The sequence below is a fragment of the Diabrotica undecimpunctata genome, chromosome 7 (genome assembly GCF_040954645.1).
Source record: "Diabrotica undecimpunctata isolate CICGRU chromosome 7, icDiaUnde3, whole genome shotgun sequence".
Lineage (NCBI taxonomy): Eukaryota > Metazoa > Arthropoda > Insecta > Coleoptera > Chrysomelidae > Diabrotica > Diabrotica undecimpunctata.
In genome coordinates this window covers 58563714-58583529 of record NC_092809.1, presented here as the reverse complement: position 1 = coordinate 58583529, position 19816 = coordinate 58563714, and the positions used below count along the sequence as shown (strand labels likewise).

The 19816-nt window shown below is 32.7% G+C and overlaps 2 protein-coding genes across 5 annotated transcripts in view; one reads left to right on the top strand and one right to left on the bottom strand.

Moving 5' to 3' along the window:
• Positions 1-1645: 1645 nt before the first annotated feature.
• LOC140445382 (CDK5 regulatory subunit-associated protein 3) lies at positions 1646-3348 on the bottom strand. Its single transcript, XM_072537362.1, has one exon. The coding sequence runs from the start codon at positions 3234-3236 to the stop codon at positions 1677-1679; it is 1560 nt and encodes a 519-aa protein (XP_072393463.1). The 5' UTR covers positions 3237-3348; the 3' UTR covers positions 1646-1676.
• Positions 3349-3758: 410 nt separating this feature from the next.
• LOC140445383 (protein DOP1 homolog) overlaps positions 3759-19816 on the top strand; it is a 216205-nt gene continuing 200147 nt past the window's right edge. For all 4 annotated transcript variants that reach the window (XM_072537366.1, XM_072537364.1, XM_072537365.1 and 1 more), the window contains exon 1: positions 3759-4308. In XM_072537366.1, coding sequence (XP_072393467.1) covers positions 4162-4308 — 147 coding nt within the window. In that variant the 5' untranslated portion in view covers positions 3759-4161. The remainder of the gene's footprint in view (positions 4309-19816) is intronic.

Here is a 19816-nt window from a genome sequence, read left to right as displayed (position 1 = left end):
ATGTGCTAAAAACAAAGGCTATGATAATAACAACTAAATACAAATACTCAAATATTGATATAAGTAATATTAATCTTCAAATTGACAATGACAAAAATAGAAATTATCACAACAATCAAGTACCTTGGTTTTCAATTGGATAATTTATTGTCTTTTAATGACCATTTTAATTACATATTAAAAAAGTTTCTAAAAAATTATACTTTTTTTTTTTCAAGAATATCTAAAAATTTGTCAACTTCAACTAAAATTACAGTTTTTAATGCAATTATTCATCCTCACTTTAAGCAAGGGGCCAAATTCTAAATAATTTGGCCCCTTGCTTACTTTTGTGAGTTTATTACACGGAATTATGATATTCACAATTACCCTACTCGAGGTAAGTGCAATTTACACATTCACATTGTGAAAACAAAAAGGACAGCTACAAGAAACTCTTTGTTGTTTAAGGGTTTTGATATTTTAAATCAGCTTCCTCAAACAGTTAAAAGTTGTTCATCTATACAAATGTTTAAAAGCAAATTAATGAACCATATTAAATCACCAATAGTTAGGTAGTTGTTTTGTAGTCATGTTTTATGTTATATATTATTGTTTTATATTTTTTAATAATTGTAGGTACTATATTTTAAGTATAATTGTTATTTTTTTCTTATGTATTAATGTTATAAATTGATTAATTTTGTATGTATTAGGGCTTTCCCTATTTTTGAATAAATAAACTTCTTCTTCTGAACCACCGTGCCATTTCCATTTCATATGGCATTCATTGCAGCTTCAATGATCTCTTAGGACCACTGTGCTCTTTTTCTGGGGGATATACCTGCAAAGATAAAATATTTTAAATGATAATGTTAACAAATTGTTTATAATGCTAACCAACTCTTAATAAGGCCAGTTGACTTCTAATAAGGCCAGTCAATTGTTCTTTATTTAATATCAAAGAACAGTAATAACAAGCAATATAGTGAAAAAACAGTACCAGTTCCTAAGAGTATTAATTTGCTGTCGCTTTACAAAGAAAACACAATTGGTACATATTATTTAAGTAACTTTATAACTTACCTAAAATTTATGCTTCCTAACTTCGGTACCGTAACAAACACATGTCTAGTAAACTTCGGCAGCATTTTGGTAGGTTCAAGTGTATAGTCATTCAATCAAGAATTAGGTTTCTGTTAATGGCTGGCTGTATATCCATGCTTGAACATTATTTCAAGGTGTTTTAAGCTCTTTACAGAAACAAAGAATATTAATCCTATGTGTGACAATCTGCTTATAAATCAAAATTTGGTTTATAATTGTAATCCAGCAAAAAAAAGTTCTGATTGTTCATAATCAGAGATTTTTCAGCTTCAGCAAATGCTTTTGTGTAAGTGAATGACAATGATTACTAAACATGCTAAACTACTGAATTAAACACAATTCAAAAAAGGGTTAATGGTTGACATTTTAGTAAAATATCAAGGTGTCACAATACATATAAATAGTTCAGTAAATTTTGTAAAATGTGTCCAGCAAAATACAGGAAGAGATATACTTAACCATACTTGAATAAGTGATATAAAGATGTTGAATAAAAATCTAATTTTCATTTTTTGAGTTTAAAAATATTTGATGATAAAATAAAAACTACATTTTTGTTAACATATCATTCATTTATTATATAATTTTAATTATAATGCATTAACCCCTCCTATAATATTAACAATTCTCCCCTTATACTTTTTGGAAATATCATCCACAATTTCTTTCTGGAGCTGCTTTGTTCTTTCTATCAACAGTTTTATAATTGGTTCAAGACTTCCCGCTTCTTCTCTAAGAGTTTTAATCTTATCTTCAAGAATTGCCTTGTTACCTTTCATTTTGTCAACAATGGCTAACTTTTGATTTAGATTTGCAGTTAATATATCAAGATACCTTGGAGAATGTTTTATATTGTGCAAATGCTGAATTTTCTTATTTGTTAATTGGTCTAAAGCTATACTAATATAATCATTTAGAATTGTAATTGATTCTACTGTTTGCATTTGAATTATAGTTGGAGCATCTTGCATTTGTGAAGTGGAGAGCATATCAGTATCATTCATCATTTCATATAGTCTCATTTTAATGAAGGCACTTAATTCCATAAGACTGTTAATAATCTGTTCTTGAGTCTTGGGATTGTCAAGGATAGTCAGAGCTTCTTCTCCTTTAGCTACTCCTCCATCAATGCCAGTTTTTTCAACTACTATACCTGATTCCTCCAAATTGATATCCAAATCTGCATGTGTTACTATTTCAAAACCTTCTTCTGGATTACTTGCTCCCCAATCAATATTTTGATTTTCTTCAATCACATCTCCAAAATCAATAGTACTATTGTCAGTGTTAATATCAAAGTTAATTTCACCACCATTATCCCCAAAATCAATGTCACCAAAGTCAATTTTATCACTATCAGATGAACTTTTGTCTTCTGAAATATCAGGAGTACTTTCTTCTATTGTGACAGGTTTTTCACCATAAATATATTCATAAGTGGTAGTGTTACCATGTTTTATGAGGTACTCTAAGAGTGGAAGAGCACTTTCATCAATTTTCTTACCAGATAAATATTTATTAAACGCATTATACAATTCCACAGCTGGAGCAACAATTTTAATTTTTTCTGAAATAGTTTTATATGTACCTGGTAGATCTTTAAGCAAATCTATTAATTCATTTTTAATTTTCTTCCCTGAAATTCCTAACTGATCGCAAGAGGTCTTAAATTCCTTTTGAGCAGTGGATTCTGCTCTGGAATAATCCTTAATTTTTTTCTCACATTCTAACTGACTTTGCTCCAATTTTGAAACTTGCTTTCGCAAACTAGGTACTTCAAAACTTACATTTCGAATCAACATCTGGGACACCTCCGCAACATAGACATTATCTTTTTGGTAAGATGTAACTATATCTTGCCAATCTTTCATTCTCTGGGAACCATATCTACCAAATAGGTTCTTGGAATCTGCTTCTGTTTCTTTGAGAATTTCAACAATTTTCAAACAATGGAAATAATTGATGTGCTGTCCTGAAAGTAATTTTATTATCCCTTCATGAGCTGGCATATCTTGAATAGCATTATTAATTTTCTCTCGAATTTTTAATATCGAGTTCTGCCAATCTGGTTTAACATGTCTTCGACTTACTAACCATTCTAGTAATTTATTAGTATTAATATCAATTGGTATATTTTGTTCATCCATCATGATATTAGTAATTAATGTTAAACATATGTTTTTAATACTTTGTACACTTTGTAGTTAATGTTGTTTTTGCGAAGTTAAAGACTAAAACGTCATCTTTCGTACATCATAAGTCATAACAAAAATAGAAAAATCTGTTACTGTCAAGAGTGAAATATTTTACCATCTTTTTGACGTCTGGCGAATCGCTTCGCAACGAAGCCATCAAAAACAGAAGAAGAATCTTTTTCACAGAACACTAATTTAACATTATTTTTGAAAATGAACGGACCCAAAGTTCCTTTTCTATCCAAGTTAAAACTATGCGATTTCTAAAATAAAACATAATCTGATCATAATTTTACTTGAATTTTAATTTTTGCTAAGAAAGTCCATGATACTTGAAAATATTGATAATGTATGATGTATAAAAAATTATAGAACGTAAAGCGTAAGTGACGTAAGTTTCTAAAAACGTAGTGTTTCAAGTAATATAGTTTATTGTAAAATCAACAGATGGTGCTTAACTGTTAACCTTTTCGAAACTGGGCTGACGTTTAGTGAATGTCAAAATCAGATAGTTGGATTTTACAGCTATGTGGAGTGTGGTAGAGTATAAGAACAAGTATTATTATAGTAGAAAGTGTACAAAGAAAGATTATTTTTTAAAGTGGAATTCTAGTGTACTAATAATTATAATGCGTAGTTCCGAACATTTTTAATAGTGTGAATAATGATTAGTTAAATTAAGACATCTTTTCAACTCGCGGAGAACAACAATACAATAACTGTTAACTCCATTCTTAACAATTTGGTGATCTATATATAGGTACAAAAATGACATTAAAATGAAGATACATATGTAATCACAATTGCCAATTAATATTTAAGTGAATGCAGATTGCCATATTCATCAACACGCGCGACCGTTTTAATTGTTTCATTTGATATGACTACAGTGGCGATGGAAGAGTATGAGCTTATGAAAGACTCAAAATATCGTTTATATGTGGCTGCGATTGATAAAGCATTGAAAAACTTCGAGTATACATCAGAATGGGCTGATTTAATATCAGCCCTAGGAAAACTAAATAAGGTACAACTACTACTAATTTAATATCCTATTTATGACTGTGTATACAGTTTAATTAGGTGTAAACTTAACAGTAAACATACTTGCAACTTTATAACTTAACTGACTCATTGTATTATTTAAACATTTCTCTGGGTTTACTGTATTGTTGCAATGTTTATGTTTTTTTTCAAAATTTTTGGGGCAATTACATTAAGAAGGTATAGAAAGATATATAGTAGGTATGTAGAATGGAAACACTAATAACTCATTAATGTTATTATTCTACATGCTAATTTTTTCTACATGCTAATGTATAGCAATAAAAAATTATTGCTATACCCAGCTTGAAAATCAACTCATACCTAATTAATCATCTTTATGAATAATTTCTAGAAAATATTTATGTTAGAATATTGCCACAGGCATTATAACAATATTTAAAACAGAATTTTGCTAATATTGCATGTACAATTTGAATACTTATCAATATTATTATAATTTTTCTACAATACTGGTTTGTTTCTCACCAAAAAATATTCTAACACTCAATGGAATTGTTATTATTTACAACTGACTCATTTTTCTGAGGTCAATACTAATATATGCTAACAATTGTATACTACATAAATTAAGATAAAAATTAGTTTGTTTTTATTAATATGTCTTCACTATACATACAATACAAGGCAAAACTAGTACTCAGCTTACTGCTTACTATCATTGAATGGTGAGTGAACCATTTGAAGAAGCATAGAAAAATAAAGAGTGGAATAATGCAATTAATAAGTAACTGGAGTCATTAGAAAACCTAAACAGATGGACAGCAGTTAATTTAAATAGTAACAAAAACCTTATCGATACAAGGTGAGTTTTTAAAATTAAGGATGATGGAACTCATAACACAAAGTTGATTGCAAAGGGTTTTATAGTACAGGACGCGAATCCACTAACACTAGAATAGGATGATACATTAACTACAAACCTATATTTAACACTCCTAATCGATTCGAACTTTGTTTGAAAAAAACAATCTTACAAAAAATATATCTTTCAATAATCTTACAGTAGTTAAGAAAAACTTGACATGGATCTTAAATGACAAAATTTTTTTGATGCAGGCTTTGTCAATAAATCTGTCAAATTATTTTCAGAGCAAATATAATCAATACATATCAATTTTTTTGATCTAATAAATCCATTCTCTGTTACAACTCATTAAAAGTATAAGTAAAAGATTCTAGTATTTTTATGATTCTTTTTATCACTATTCTCTATTTAACTTTAAAACTTTTCCTCTGTCTAGTATTAGCCCTTGTGGAGAATGAATATCTATTTCTGATTGTTTTTACATTAAAACACTATACATCTAACTAATTTTAAGACAACAACTTTTGCAGACTAGAAATTTGTTCCAAAGGCAACTTTTATTTGTTTCACAGAAGAATTTAAAAAGTCTATATCACAGTTAATTATCACGTTGTTACATTCTTCTAGCATCTTATTTATGGGTGAACAATAATTAGTCTTATTAGTTAAGAACGGTCGTTTGTTATTAATTCTTAGATGTATTTTTGGAACATTAAATTTAATATTATTTATAAAAAAGCAATCTTTATATTTAATGTGATTTACAACATAGTAAATAAAAATGGCTGAATGAAAATTTCTTCTATTATTCTATTTAAAACAAGTGATCATAGCATTATAGGAAATCATGTATGGATAGATACCAAACTTTCTGACATAAAGAAACCTCAAGAATCGTTTTTGAACCTTTTCAATCAGATCAACATTGAATTCGGCTTGTGGTGCCCATATAATAACGGCATACTCCAAGTGAGGTCTTAACAGTGCATTGTATAATATTATAGTTTCAAATCTTTTAAAAAATTTTGAATTCCGAATTATGAAGCCAAGAGTTGCTAGAAATTTTGTATTGGTTCTCCATGTATTTTGTTTTTTGAGTGATAGAAAAAACATGACATTTGGAAGTGTTTAGAAACATTTTGTTATCATCAAACCATTGACTTACTGAGTTCAGATCACATTGCAGCATCTCAGAGTCCTGCAGAGTTGAAATTTCTCAAAAAATCTTAAAATCATCTGCAAATAGCAGGCTTGTTGAACACTTCACATAGTGAGGCAAATTGTTAATAAATATAGCAAATAGAAGAGGACCCAAGTTGCTACTATGTGGTACACCTGATGTCGACATAAATGGCTTAGATCAGGGGTTCTCAACTAAATTTTTCCAAGGACCCCTTCATCAAGGTACTACAATGACGAGGACCTCCACTATTTCCTAAAGACCTAAACAAACCTAAAGTTACCTGAAAAGAGCCAAAATATGTGAAAACATAAATCAAACTAATGCTATTTAGGATTTATTTGTGAAAATATAGAGTACCTACACAAGTACATTATTAGTTTTAATTTTCACTCCTCAATTAATGAGATACGTTGAATTTAACCTTAGAATCCATTATTTCTGTAATGTTAGGTTCCAAATTTGAAACTTTCACTCTGAAATCCGACGGCATATCAAGCTGATTCCTATATTTGTTTTTCATGAAGCACATGGAAGAAAATGCTTGCTCACACCGATAGGTTGTTGCAAACGGAAGGGTTTTTTTCATGGACCTGTCTCCAAGTTCTTTGTAATCCTTGCGTGCTGTTGCCCAGAAGTCTGCTATCTTCTCGCCATTAAAAATGTTCTTGATCGTACCACAGCTCGACAAATCCACAAGCTTATCTTGTTCTTCTTCTTGAATTTGTTTATTTGCTGGACAGCTGAAAGGATTTCGAATCCAACCATTGTCAGGGTCAGGTTCAGGGAAGTATATCCTAAAAGTAGGTGCTCGGCTGCGTTGATCTTTATCGGGTTAGGTAAACTCTGCTCTACAGCCTCCAAGAACTGTTTCAAATTAGGAAAGTTAGTGAACGACTCGTTTTCAATCCTTGTCGTCCACAGCTGGCACTTTTTTACCATAGCACTGATCTAATCTTCAACTTTGAACTGCCAAGTAGGCCGTTTAGCAAAGCCAAGAAAAGTCAGTGAAAACATCTGCATACTTGGTGTCAAGAAGAAAAACACGAACTTCATCTCTAAGTTCAAAAAATCTTGTCAATATCCTCCCTCGAGAGAGCCACCTTACTTCCGTATGAATAAGAAGGTGTTCATGCTCACTGCCAATCTCTTTGCACAACAAAGAAAATAATCTGGATTGCAGGTGTCGAGTTTTAATGTAGTTAACGATTTGAACTACTTCGTTAAGTATCTTCTGCAAAGGTTCAGGCAATGTTTTGGCTGACGAGGCTTCACGATGAATACAACAGTGTGTCCATTTCACCTCAGGAGTTACTGCTTTGACAAGAGCTTAAAGTCCTGCTTTGTGGCCAGCCATTGATTTTGCTCCATCCGTAGACAAGCCCACACATTTTGTCCATGTGACGTCATGTTTATTGAAAAATCATTCAATGCAGTAAAAATATCTGCTGCTGTTGTGTGAAGTAGTTCGCATGAAAAAAGAAAATCTTCCAATATCTGGTCCTCCCACAAAAATCGAACAAAACACAACATTATTGCTTTTTTTGATATGTCGGTGCTTTCGTCCAATTGAAAAGCAAACATTTCGCTCGTGCTAAGTCTGACCAGCAATGTATCTTCAATGTTATTGGCCATATCTGAAATTCATCTTTGGACAGTGTTGTTAGAGAGCGGAACAGTATTTATTATCTTAATAGCCGCATCACCCAACATTTTCTTGCATAGAATTATTGCTGATGGTAGTATAAGTTCTTCAATTGTATGGTTTTTTCCACATTTAGCGACAAGCTGAAATACCTCATAAGATGCAAGGGTTGCATTTTCATTTACATTTGCACCATAGTGTTTAGTAATGTTTTTACCAGATCTTTTAAGCTCTCCTAGTTAGTTTGTTTTTTAAAAAATCGAATGACTTACTCTTGTACTCTGGATGTTTTGCCTCAAGATGCCGACGGAGTTTTGCTGGCTTCCCAAGTAATCAGAGTTGTATTTTCTAATTTTTGCAGCACTAATCTTGTCGAATTAGGTTTAAGAGACGCCGACGAGTTCGGTTCGAGAGTCATTGACTTTTTAACTTTAACATTGAATGCATTTTTCCCTCTTCGTCTGTAGGTCTATCCCGTTTTAACGATTCACATTTTAACCACCGGTCCATAACGTAGGCGTAATGCAACTTTCCGTGAAAAACAAAGCTTTAAAATGTTGCACAAAATCACACGTTTCAACAGCGTCAGGGACCGCACTAGCAATGAACTAACTAACAATCTAAAATTTGATATAACATCAGTTGGGAACCACTGGCTTAGATAAACAGTTCCCCACTTTAACTTGATTTAACCTATTATAGTCATAAGCACCCACTGCAAGATCACTACATTCATTACATAGTTAATTTCACATCTTCACATATTAATTCAATTAATAATAATTAATTTTTGATCAAAAATTTTATTTCATTTATTTATTTTTTTAATAAAATACACCGCTCATGATATAAGGTTGCCTGAGAAAAAATGGTTGGACAAGTGATAATATGCATATTATTAACACTATTGACGCATGCTTTAAAAACTCACACAACTGACACTTGCCATGTCAAACCAGTGGAGTTGTGCGCTAACTCTCTTTTACTTTGTCTTTGATACTTCGCGTTTTTAACAGATGGCAACCTTAATTTTTTGATATAAAAAACATGCATATACATCACGAGTAGCGTATTTGGTTTAAAAAATAAATTAACAGAATTTGTTTTAAAAAATTTATTATGAATAATTGGATTAAAACTATTTGCGGCCACGTTTTGACTGGCAACATGTTATCAATGTATTTTCCTATTCTTAAATGTAGGTAAAAATGTAAGTTTGATTAACTACGTTACTAATGTAGAAGGGATCTCATATTAATAGGTTGATTGAGTCTTCTTTCATTTACTGTTCTCCTTTTTTCTCTCTCCACTTCCTCTGTACACAATTCCTCATCATTATAGAATAAAACAGAATTATACTATTAAAAAACACTGTTTTATTACAATTAAGGAGTAAATATTCAGGATCTCATTTTTACCAGTATCAAATTTGAAGTGTCATACCGTATACCACAAAACTATAAGAAACTATTTAAAAACAAGTTTGAATGAGTTTCTTCAAATATTTTATGCAATTAAGGTGTATTGGTATTAAAAAGATAACACCTATCATGAAAAAATAAACTAATGAGTTTTGTAATTATTGCTATGGAGAAGTGTAGTTCAAAGTTATGTTAAAAATTGGATTATCAGGTGTAAATTTCTATATAAATTTATATATTCCAGTTTCAAAACCACTATACTTGTATCATTTTATATTGGCAATACACCTCTTACCCACTTTAGATAAAAATCTATAATATACATAAGTAGACAAGTGAGAAACATCTGTTTTTTTTTCTATTTAAGTACAGACAAATTGGGGGCTACAAATAAGAAAAAACATTTTAAATTTGCAATAATTACATATTTGCAGTGGCTTTGATTATGATATTAGGAGCTTCAAGTATCAAATATTATAAAAAGTAGTTAAAAATATGAAGGCTGGTTATCAGTGACAGCTGTAGCTCAGTGGCTATGTTACTGGCTTAACAAGCTGGAGGGCCCGGGTTCGAATCCTGGCACCGACAAAATTTTCAATTTCTAATTTAACTGAGTTGCCACCGTGCTTCGTAGGGCACGTAAAGCCGGCTTCGAAAGTAGTCGTTGAAGCGACCTGAAAACCCTAACACCAGACCTTAGCCAGAAGGTTACACGAACTTTACTTTTTTTAGTGACAGCTTTTGATACTCAATTTGATATGGGAGGGGGACACAAAAACTAAACCAAACATTTTAAAATTTTATTCAATTCAATTAATGATCCCTAAGCAATGTAGGGCAATATTATTTTTCATCATTTTCTAGACCCATCTCTTTATTATCATGTGTTACAAAATATTTTGAAAGGCTAACATAATTTTCATTAGAACATATTATTGAAAGAAGATCAGTTCTATCCTGCTTACAGTATAAATATGATAGAAGTCCAGATACTATTGATGCACTTTTATATTTAGTTACTGATTATTAATCAGTATCATTAAGTCTTATAATGTTTTATTTCTGCATAACCTTGCTTCATCAGAGACTCGGGTAGATACAAATTCACACACGTGCAATGTTTTTGCTTATTTCCCACTTGAAGAGCTGTTCGAAAATTGCAAAGTTTACATTTTAGCAAAAGCTAGCTATCGCTTTGATGAATGATATATAGCGCAATAGCACAATCGTCAAATGTTATGTGTATTACGTTGTATACACAAGCTTTTAATGAAATGTAAGTTTTGCAATTTTTGAAGAGCTTGAAAGGAAGAGAATCGTGTTTCGTTTCAAAATATGCAGAAACATTCGCTGGCCGTTCTGTGTGTGAATTTACATCTACCTGGGTCTCTGATGAAGCAAAGTTATGCAGAAATAACAAGCTGTACAACTAATCATACTGATTCATACCCAGAACATTTGACGACTTCAGCTCTTGTGCCATATATATTTGGCTTTTTAATTCATATATTAATTCGTACATTAAGCTTCACAACTCCTAAGGATTATAGATAACACCATGGCGTTCCAAATTTCATTCTTGGATGAGGTGGAGTATTCCTCTATGTAATTTACAACTCACATGTTGTGTGCCTTTGGTGCTGGAATTTATATATATATATATATATATATATATATATATATATATATATATATATATATATATCTATATACTATTATGATCTGCATTTTCTTACTTTTATATTAACCTTTTTATTTATTTAATTACTTTAATTAATTCTTTAATTAATTATCTAAGTGTCGCAAAATCATACATAAAAAATAATCTCAGGGTTCCATTATGAAGATTTATCAAATATTTATCGGTTGGTTTTTTTTTATAACATTGGTAAAACAATATAATCAAGAAATTTGGATATTCGTACAATAATTGCACTTCCTATGAAAATTTTGAAATATTGGAATCTTTATTCATATGTTTTTGTACTCAAAAATATATAAAATTCTGAATATTATAAAACGAAATTTTTTAAATTTATTAAGCAATATTAATAATTATCCTTTGATGTAAAAAAAACTTTTATAAAATTTATGGTATTTTAAAATAGCGATAATTTTTTATCTTCTGATGGTAGAGTCTTTTAGTTTGAAACATACAAAAATTCTGTCACAAAAAATTATTGACTGACCTTTTAATTCACGACGATGTCTCCTTTCGACCAAAACAGCTCCCTCTTGTTGATTATGTTAGGCTAACAATTCAAAGACTTCTCCGTTCTAAATATTAAACTATCAGCATACCAGCAACTCTTTCTCCAAAACACGAGCAGGCCTCTTTTACCAGTACTCGTTCAACAAACTCCAAAACTCTTTTTTACTTACTTACTCTACTTTCTTTCATATACTAACAATCTCCTGAGACCCAAGTATTTTTTCACTTGGTGTCGCAAATATTTTTAATAGTTATAGTTCTTGTGCCTTACTCACTTTATAGAATCACCGAGGTATTCGACTTCTCAACTTTGACCTATCTCTCGTTCCACCTTTCAGACACCCACTTCTCACTATTAACAAACTGGTACTTGCTTCTTAACTGACTACACAAAACTTCACTTGCTTCTCTCGGATGACCATCACATAATAATCTTTTCTAATCCAAACTTTCAAACATTCACTCTCTTTCATCCCCATTCCAAACTCGCTAACCAATCAAAAAATTACTATATCCTGCCTCTCATTTTACATCAGAAAAACCCAAGCATCGCTTCTAAACAACTATTCCTTGAAAATTATAACTTTTATAATTCTTTATCTTTAAATTTAATCTACCTTTAATCTTTAATTTTTATCTTATACTTTCTAAAAACAATAACTACCTGGTGGCTTTTGCATTTCCAGCGAAACAAAACAAAAGGCTTTTAAAATATAATATCTACAAATACCGGGAAACAATTGTCTATTCACATTTAAATATTTACTAATGTTTTCCAGTCCTTCAGGGTAAAACTCATTATGGATAAACCCACTGCTTAAAATTAACTCATAACAAATATTTACAAATCGATATACAGGACGTTGCAAATTTATGTGCCCGCGTTCTATAACCAAATAAAATTTTTATTCTATCTTTGATTGATAAAATGAAATATAACAATACATATAGTCCGTCTAGACAGTATCGGGAAAAAAGAAAGCAGAATTATAATTTTACGTTATTTATTTCTATCACTTGAAATATAAAATTTCAACAAATAATTCATCTCATTTACTTATACAACCTCCATTTAAATCAAAACACTTAACTAAACGTCCAGGTACACCCGAAACTAGTTCAAGGCCATAATTTTCGGTAATGGTGTTCCAGGCCTGTAAAACTGACTGAATCAAACCTTCTTTATCTCGTGGTGCTGCTCGTTCCACTTCAATCTTCATCAGTCCCCATATGTTTTCAATGGGGCTAAGATCTGGAGATGCTGCTGGCCACGGAAAATTGCCAATTCGTGTTCTTGCATCCAAGCTTGAGTATAAGCAGAAGTATGGCATCTTGCATTATCTTGCTGAAAACGCCACCCCTCTGGATATAAAAAATAAGTCGTTTCAAGAAAAAACTATTTAAGGTGTCACAATATTTCGCACTATCGACAGTACCATTAACTATACAGAGAGGTGTAGCACCACGCTGAGATATTGCTCCCCAAACCATTATTTTAGTGGGAAATTTAGAAATTTGAACGGTAACATTTTCTCTTGATAGGACTTTTAGATGATTTGCACCAAGCTGGAAACAACTTTCATCAGATATAGACATTAAAATTATCTTCTCGAAAACGTTGACAAAAATCTATTCTTCGTTGCCTTTGCAGAGGTGTCATTGTAGGGATTTTTTTTGGAGTCCTTGATATGTAGCCTTGCTTTTTCAGTGACATGCGGACAGTTTCTGGGCACACTTTTATTCTTCGTTAATTTCCAAATCTATTCGCTAATTTTCGAAATCCTAGGCGCGGATTTTGTCGTCCTAAAGCCACTAAAGCATTTAAATTGTTTTCACGAATCTTACGCGGTCTACCCGAAACTGGCCTATGTCTTATATCTATGCCATTTTTTATCCTTTTTATTGTCTCATACACTGCACTTTTTCCGAGTTCAGTCAATTGCACTAATTTTTTAACTATACAAATAATCCACCACTTTTCTTTTTTCTACTTGCGACATTATTTCACAAATCTTAAGACTGTTTACAAACAACAATATTTGACAGATAGTGTTGTCATGCGATTTTGCCCATAACCTACTATCGGCACAACCTACTTGATGCATTACTTTTGTCTTAAAATGTTACAAAAAGGAAATCTATTAAAATTAGGAAAAATATAAAATTTCGGATACTTTCTATATATACCTCAAAATTCCCTAGAGCTGTCCATAAGCACCAATGTAAAATATACCTTTACATTAGAAACCTTTTTATAACTAATTTTCAACCATTGCAAAATATAAATAAATAAGCTTTACCTCCATTTAACGAATTTTGTTAACTTATAACCTTTATATAACATATCAATCAATTATTCACACTCAATTTCACAATATTCATGTCCCAACAGGTTAAGACATGTTTAATATTTGGTAAGACAATTATTGTTTGAAGTTAAAATGTACAATAAAAATAAAAAAAAATGGCTGAGAAACGAAAAAGTTGATCCTTAACTCTAGCAGAGAAACGAAAAATCATTAATTATGTAAACGAGAATCCTATAATGAAAAAATAGACATTGCTAACAATTTCGGAATACCTGACCCTAATTCCTAAAAACAATTATCAGCATAGTTTTTGTTTCTGTTGTTTTAACGGAAATTGTGAATTGTTTTTGTAGTGTTGTCACTGTCATTCTATTGCAGTGCACATAAGTTCTGTTGTGGCGGCAAGAATTGTGACGCCGTTAGAAGATGGCAACTTTCAGCGCGAAACTTCAAAAAACGTTAGTGTTAAGTCTCTTGAATGTGCAACGAGTATGGTGACTGCACTAAGAGTGGGGTCTGCTTACTCGAAGACCTGGTGCAGGTTGAGGCAGAATTACAACAGCTAGAAATGACCGCTTTACTGTTTATAGTTCTTTGAGAAACCGACCAGTCATGGTTGTTTCCCTTCTCTGCAAGAAGTGAGAAATGTAAACGCAAGTGAATGGACAGTTAAGAGGCGATAAACTGCTGGTTTATCTTCTCGAACCAGAGTAACTGGAACGCCGTGGTGACGTCCAGGCGAGAGATATGCTCAAGCATATATTGCTGAGAGACTTTGGGGAGACACGGGGAAGTATATTTTTGACGCTCGCACGGAGTTAATCTTTATCAAGAATGGGACATTGGTATCAGATACCTGACACAGGCTCTAGAAGACCATGTTTTACCGTTTATTAATGTTCTTCCGACGATTCAACATTTATGAATGATAATGCACGGCCCCACACACTCGGATAGTTACTGAGTATCTTGACGAGGTTCAAATCACACGATTTGTTTTGCCTGCTCGCAGTCCAGAAATCAAATCCATAGAACATGTTTGGAATGAGGTGAAGAGACGTTTACGGAGTCATGTGTCGACTCCCAGAAATTCTACAGAGCTTCGCAATATATTGGTGTAGGAATGTAACAATCTTTCGCAGAATGTGATCCAAAATCTGATCCAAAGCAAGCCTGGTCATATGCAAGCCGTTATCTCTACCAGAGGAAAGAATACTCGTTACTGAAGTTTTTAAAATTTCTTTTGTTTAAACAAAAAGCACATAAAGTAAAATAATTGTTCCTTTTCAATATTTAGTATAACCAAGGAAAATTGTTAATTTTCATGACTTTCAATAAACTTTGTTTATTGAAAGTCATGAAGGTTAAGGAACAAAAACGTTGTTTTCTTCAAGCAGTTAGTTATCAAACTATGTTATAACCGAAAATAGTTAAAAAGAATAATAATTTCTAAAATAAATTCAAATAACGGGGTGACCCTAATTTTATGCCCGGCAGTGTATACCTCTAACAAATATGACTAATATTTTAATATTAAAGTTTATTTACCTAGGTTGTGTACCCTTGATTTTAAATGGTTTTATTTTATTAATAAATTGATTTGATCAATAGAAGTATTGAAAATATCAGAGATTAGTTCTGTGAACTGGTAATATCAGTTATACAATGTATAACAATGATATGTCATATCATTAACAGCTGTCAATATTCTTCGAATGTTTATTATTAGTAGCGATAAATCAGAATGCGAAAGAAAAACTTATTTACTAAGATTAAATATTTACAAATAATGTTATATTCTTTAAAATATGTTTCTAGATAACATCGAAGGTAGTTTTCTGTTTTATTTTCATCTTAGCTTGAATTTATGTTTTCTTCTTAGAGTGCAGTCTTCCTACGGAGGTTGGCGATCATAATGGCTATTTTTATTATTGAACTTGCTGTTCTAAACAAATCAATCGATCTGCATTGATACCAATCACGTAGATTCTTCAACCATGAGTTCTGCCTTCGGCCAACAGATCTTCTTCCTTGAATCTTTCCCTGTATTATAAGTCTGAAAATTTCATATTTTGCTCCCCTCATCACGTGGCCTAAGTATTCCAGTTTTCTTTTTTGTATAGTGGTGATAGCTCTGTTTCTTTACCAACCCTTTTCAGTACTTCTTTATTTGTAATTCTATCAGTCCATGATATTTTTAATCATCTGTGGTATAAGTTCCTTTGCTTTCTACATCCTTATGCCTTTGACTAATTGCTTTCTGAACCAATTTCTCAATTTTAGGGCAAAAGAGTGCCCTACCACTTACCAACTCATCCGCCCGAAGCCGTTGGTCTCAAAGTGGAGTATTGCTTATACCGGCAATCACTCAGACGTTAGAGCCTTGTTTGTTATCTAGCAGGATGCACCGGATGATCAGAATCAAGATCATCACATGGACAGGTGAGGTTGGCATTTGGATAGGAGAGGCTATATGTTGCGCATCACTATATGTTGAGCAGATAAATGGAAGACCTATTACAAGTCTCTGCCGGCGGGGAAAATTGTTGGCAGACAACAACCCATCAATTTTAATTGACGACTTTTGAAGTTAAAAAGACTGCCCAACAAGTGAAAAAGGAAAGGCGCCTTTCCTTTTTCACTGGAGAATGAAATGGATGGAAGCAAGCATATATTTCATCGATATACAAAAAAGGCACCATCACTTTTTGGAAAAAGTAATACGTACGTCACAAATCACAACTACCGGTTCAATATATAACAAATCTGTGCAAATCTTAGCATATGCTGATGATATCAATATTGTTGGGAGAACGGAAAACGCAGCACGAGAGGCGTACGTAGCATTAAAGGAAGCGGCTACAAAAATGGGTTTAATAATAAACACCAACAAAACAAAATACATGAAAATAGGTACGCAACCACAAACACTACGGCCACTTGTTATAGAAAATGACGTCATCGAAGCAGTTAACGAATTTGTATACCTGGGAACGCTCGTCAATACTGAAAATGACACTACCGCAGAGATAAACCGCAGAATTTGCACGGCTAATAGATGCTATTTTGGGCTTAATCTCCTTTTTAAATCTACAGTTATATCAAGAAATACAAAAGTAAAACTCTACAAAACAATAATACGCCCAGTCCTAACATATGGTTCAGAAACCTGGACTTTAACAAAAAGTAATGAAAACATGTTAGGATGTTTCGAAAGAAAAATACTAAGGCGCATCTATGGAGCGGTAAATGAAAATGGTGTCTGGAGAAGACGATACAACTTCGAACTCTATAGGATATACCAGGAACCAGATATCGTAAAACACATAAAGATAGGACGTCTAAGGTGGGTAGGCCATGTTATGCGGATGGAGCAAACCGACCCAGCTAGAAAAACGCTCCTTGATAGACCTATTGGTCAAAGAAGAAGAGGAAGACCCAGAACAAGATTCCTAGATAACATCGATGAAGACATGAGAAATATGGAAATACGTGCTTGGCGGAGGAAGGCGATGGATAGGGACGACTGGAGAAAAATTCTTGGGGAGGCTAGGACCCACACAGGGTTGTAAAGCCAAAATGATGATGATGACAAAAAAGGCACCAGGCCACAGTGTAAAAATTACCGAGGTACCAGTGTTTTGTACTCGATTTGACATCTACATGGAATAATTATTAAAACTCCAATAGAAGATAATGTGACAGAAAGCTAAGAGCAAAGTGGTTTTAGAACTGGGCGTTCATGTATTGATAATATTTAAGATTGATTTAAGACATCTTATTAAAAAACAATCTAAAAGGAACAGACCCGTCCACTTAATTTTCATAGAACTCCAAAAGACATATGATAGTGTACCACTCTCGCGACTGTGGCCATAATTGTAAAAACAGAGCATTAAACACACAATTATTATAAAAGCTGTTCAACATCAATACCATGACGCGACGAGTAGTTTCAAGATGGATGCAGAATTAACTCCACCTTTTTCAGCCTGAAAAAGATTAAGACAAGAGTGTTGTATTACTCCTATTCTATTTAAAGATACATTAATGAAGTCTTAACATACTGGAAAAGAAAATACGGCGGGATGGGAATACCTATTGGAGATACAACACTCTATACTCTTCTATTTTCTGACGATCAGGTTATTATAGCAGCTGATCTGGACGACCCATCGTATATGATGTGGAAATACAAGAACTGTTGGCCTGGAAATTAATTTTGAGAGACAGAGCTTATGGTGATCGGTGATCCTGAAGAGGAACTCAGGCTGAATGGGTCTCTACATATGGATCTGAAGTCTAGATACTACATAAGACACAAAAAGAAAACTTAAATGCTTAGGAGATGAATTATTGGAGAAGAAGCTGTACGATCTCCAAGCTCAAACATACAAGAAATTATGAGATCAGACGAAGGATGAAAGTACCATTAATAGGGAGCAGCTTATGTACTATAGATACCTCCAGAGAGTGGAAGAGAGTAGAGGTGGAAGTGGACTCCCGTCGTCAGGAAGAAAAGAGGTCGGCCAAAGAGGACCTGGAATCTTGAAGTCCAAAAACAATGGCAGCGAGAGAATTAGGTCAAAATGACGGGATTAACAGAAATCGCTGGCGTAAAGGAAACGAGAAACGGCTTGGGCTGTAATAGACTCACTGTGTATGCATGTAACAAGTATTAGAGTTTGAAAGACTCGATTCTTTTTAAATTGCATTTTGATGTCAAAGTCTCAGCTCCGTATAATAATATCAAAATATATAACATCGAATGATACCTAGTCTAATTTCCAAATTAAGATTTCTGTACGTTAGGAGTGTCTTCATTCGTATAAGTGCTGATCTGGCAATCTCTATTCGCCTGTTTATTTCTGCAGTATGATCATTGATTTCATTTATGTCTACTCTGACTTTACTCTCTTATTCTTACTCTTACTCGATTTCGCTACACAATCCATGATGGCTCCTGGGCTGACCAACTATCTGTCTTAAAGCAGATCGATTCGAGTTACTGTTCGCTATCTTCTGATTCCTAGTTTCCACAATTCTGCTTCACCACCGTCGATTCAGTAAAGACGAAGTTTGTATATCTTAGCTCGGCTGTTGTGGTTTCTTGTGGCCACATAATGGCCACTTCTTATACGCTACACCCCTTCACGGCTCCGTAGACCTTTTTTAAACTCTTTTACAAACTTTCTTGTGCATATTGAACGTGTCATGCTTCTTTTCTAATTCTTCCATTTCTGAACATCAATCCGCCATCCACTTTTCTTTAGCCCCTCGTATTTTTTGTTTAAGTTCTCTTTTTTTCTTCTGTATTTGTCTGTCTTGTCTTTGTATTGCCTCCTTTGTTTTATACATAAGTTCTCTTACAGTATTTCTTGTGTCGTCCATTGTTGTTTCTTGAATCTATTATTTACAGTATGTTGTAGTATCTTGATCATATGTTCACGAAATAATTTCCATGTTTTCTCAACATTTTCAGTTGTTCTCATTTCCTTCATGTAATGGTTTACGAATCATTTTCGATTTTACTTTTGTTGACATCTGAAATAGTAAGATTATTTTGGTGTTGTTTTTTCTCTACTCCTTTTAGCCTAGCTCTTGCATTGATCTAAGAGGTTGCTTAGATCACTGCAAGACTAGGCCATAGCAAGCCTTGCGACTAAGAGGTTGTGGTCTGATCCGATATCTGTTCCAGGGTATGTCATAACCCTAATGATAGAATTCCTAAATCTTTTCTTGATAAGAATGTAATCTACCTGATTTATTATTGTATGTGTTGGATTATCTCCAGGGGCTCTTAAAGGATACAACCTAGAGGATATAGCTTATGGTATATGTTTGTTACTACCTTATTGTGTTCTTAACAAATATCAAAGAGTGTATCCCCTTGTT